Here is a 2500-nt window from a genome sequence, read left to right as displayed (position 1 = left end):
GCTTACAGTGTTCAAATTGGCTTGGACAAACGTGACCACTATAAGCGGATTCCACTGTAAATAAAATTTGAAATTTCGGGCTTCCCTCGGGCTCGGGCCTACACATCCAATAATTAGTCGGCCTCGGGCCGGGCCCGGCCCAATTCCCATGGGCCCATGTCGGTTCGGGCTTGGATTTTTTTACCCGTTCTTACCTCTGACACACACACACACACACACACACACACACACACACACACACACACACACACACACACACACACACACACACACACACACACACACACACACACACACACACACACACACACACAGGGAAGCCGACAGGGGGGGGTCACTAGGGAGGCACGAGGTCACTTGCCCCGTGCACCAGGGAGAGAGGGGGCCTAAAATGGGATCCTCATTACATTGTATAGGTTGGCTTTTGGCTTTTGGGCCCTTTTCAGATGACGTTGTCCTGAGTCAGCGGCCCTGCACCTTGCACGCGCACACACACACACACACACACACACACACACACACACACACACACACACACACACACACACACACACACACACACACACACACACGCGCGCACGCACACACACACACACACACACACTTAAATATGTAGTTCTTGCAGAAGACTGATGATCTAAATGCTGAAGCTTTTGTCACTTTAATCAAAGTAATTATGCAGAAATGTACACTCTGCTTTCGAAATAAGAAATGTTTGAACAGTCACAAACATGTTAATAACACATTCTCTTTAGTTTAAGCCTCAGAGTTTTGTGGTGCACTGTAGACCAGTGTTTAAACGGGCAGCCGTTTCCTAAAGGTTTGTGTGTGTGTGTGTGTGTGTGTTTTCGTGTGTTTTTGTGTGTGCGTGTGTCTCTACAGACTGAGGGCTGTGACAGTGTGTTGGGTTCGGGTCGCGTGCGGGATAAGTGCGGCGTGTGCGGGGGAGGGGACGGCACATGTCAGCGTGTGACGGGAAGCTTCCAGAACACCAGTGTTCCCCTGGGTTACTACCACATTCTGGACATCCCACCTGGGGCCACTGCCATCAACATCACAGAGAGACGCGCCAGCCCCAACTACCTGGGTGAGTTTGTATGTTGGTGTGTGTGTGTGTGTGGGTGTGTGTGTTTTTGTGTATGTTGGTGTTTGTATGTGTGGGTTTATCTTGACATGAAAGTCCATATTGGTGTGCATGTCATCTGTGTACTGTACAGTATGTGTGTATGTGTGTGTGCGGGGGCAGTCCTTTGGGTGGGCTGTTTGCGCAATTGCGGTACCCGAGACGGTACGGCACCATAGCAACGACATTGTGAAAATCGTCAATTAGCGCTATTAACATATTATTTCCTCCTATTATCTCACTTTTGCAGGATATCAGTGTTTTTGTCAGCAGTTATAAACGTTTTTTCATCGATTTTGCGTATTGTTTCGAGAGGGGGTGGGGCTGTGGTAGGAGGTCTGGTCGCATGGGGTGCCAGGCATTGTAGGATTGCCACAGTGTGTGCGCATGTGTGTGCTTATGTATTTAAGCCCATCTTTCTCAAATTCTTGATAGTGTATTTGTCCACCACTTGGGTGCAGGAGCATGTGAAGAGCTTCATTGCAAAAGGACGAATTTCCATTTTGGAACATTTTAGGAAATTGACTTTTTGATTTGCCCTTCCATTGCATTGCATTGCAAAATGCATTTCATATAAGTTTAAAAAGTACGCTCTCAAACTGGGAGAGAGGGAGAGAGATATATATAAAGAGAGAGAGAGAGAGAGAGAGAGAGAGAGAGAGAGAGAGAGAGAGAGAGAGAGAGAGTGTGTGTGTGTGTGTGTGTGTGTGTGTGTGTGTGTGTGTGTGTGTGTGTGTGTGTGTGTGTGTGTGTGTGTGTGTGTGTGTGTGTGTGTGTGTGTGTGTGTGTGTGTGTGTGTATGTGTGTGTGTGTGTGTGTGTGTGTGTGTGTGTGTGTGTGTGTGTTTCTGTGCCTGTATGTGCCTGTCTCTGTGTGTGTACCCACGGGCGTTTGTTTTTCTGCTTGGCTGGGGTTTGTTTTGGTGCATGGGCCAGTAGAGAGGAAAGCAGCCTTTGACTCTCAATATTATTCCTGTCAGTCTGCACAACAGAGCTGCTCCTCTCCAGGTTCTAAATCATTCCAACACACACACACATCCACACACATGTCCACACACTCTCAGGCATTCAGACACACACACACGCACACGCACACGCACACGCACACGCACACGCACACGCACACACACACACACACACACACACACACACACACACGCACACGCACACGCACACGCACACGCACACACGTACGCACGCGCGTCTACATCTTCTCACGCACACACGCGCAGACACACAGGCTTACAGGCGCACACTGTTCCACGTCAGTGTGCAGTACAAGGTTCCAAAGCAGTTGGCAGGTTGGTTAGGAAGGCATCTTGTCAAATGAAACAGAGACAGGGAGGGGAGGGAAAATAGAAGAAAGACAGAATGAAGG

General features: G+C 48.9%; 1 protein-coding gene across 2 annotated transcripts in view; it reads left to right on the top strand.

Annotated features, from left to right (window-relative positions):
- Positions 1-2500, top strand: part of adamtsl4 (ADAMTS-like 4) — a 79695-nt gene that overhangs the window by 54167 nt on the left and 23028 nt on the right. For both annotated transcript variants that reach the window (XM_063199250.1, XM_063199249.1), the window contains exon 7: positions 883-1087. In XM_063199250.1, the coding sequence (XP_063055320.1) occupies positions 883-1087 (205 nt within the window). The remainder of the gene's footprint in view (positions 1-882; positions 1088-2500) is intronic.

The sequence above is a fragment of the Engraulis encrasicolus genome, chromosome 5 (genome assembly GCF_034702125.1).
Source record: "Engraulis encrasicolus isolate BLACKSEA-1 chromosome 5, IST_EnEncr_1.0, whole genome shotgun sequence".
Classification (NCBI taxonomy): Eukaryota; Metazoa; Chordata; class Actinopteri; order Clupeiformes; family Engraulidae; genus Engraulis; species Engraulis encrasicolus.
Note: the sequence above shows the minus strand (reverse complement) of the source record. Positions and strands in the feature narration are given on the sequence as shown.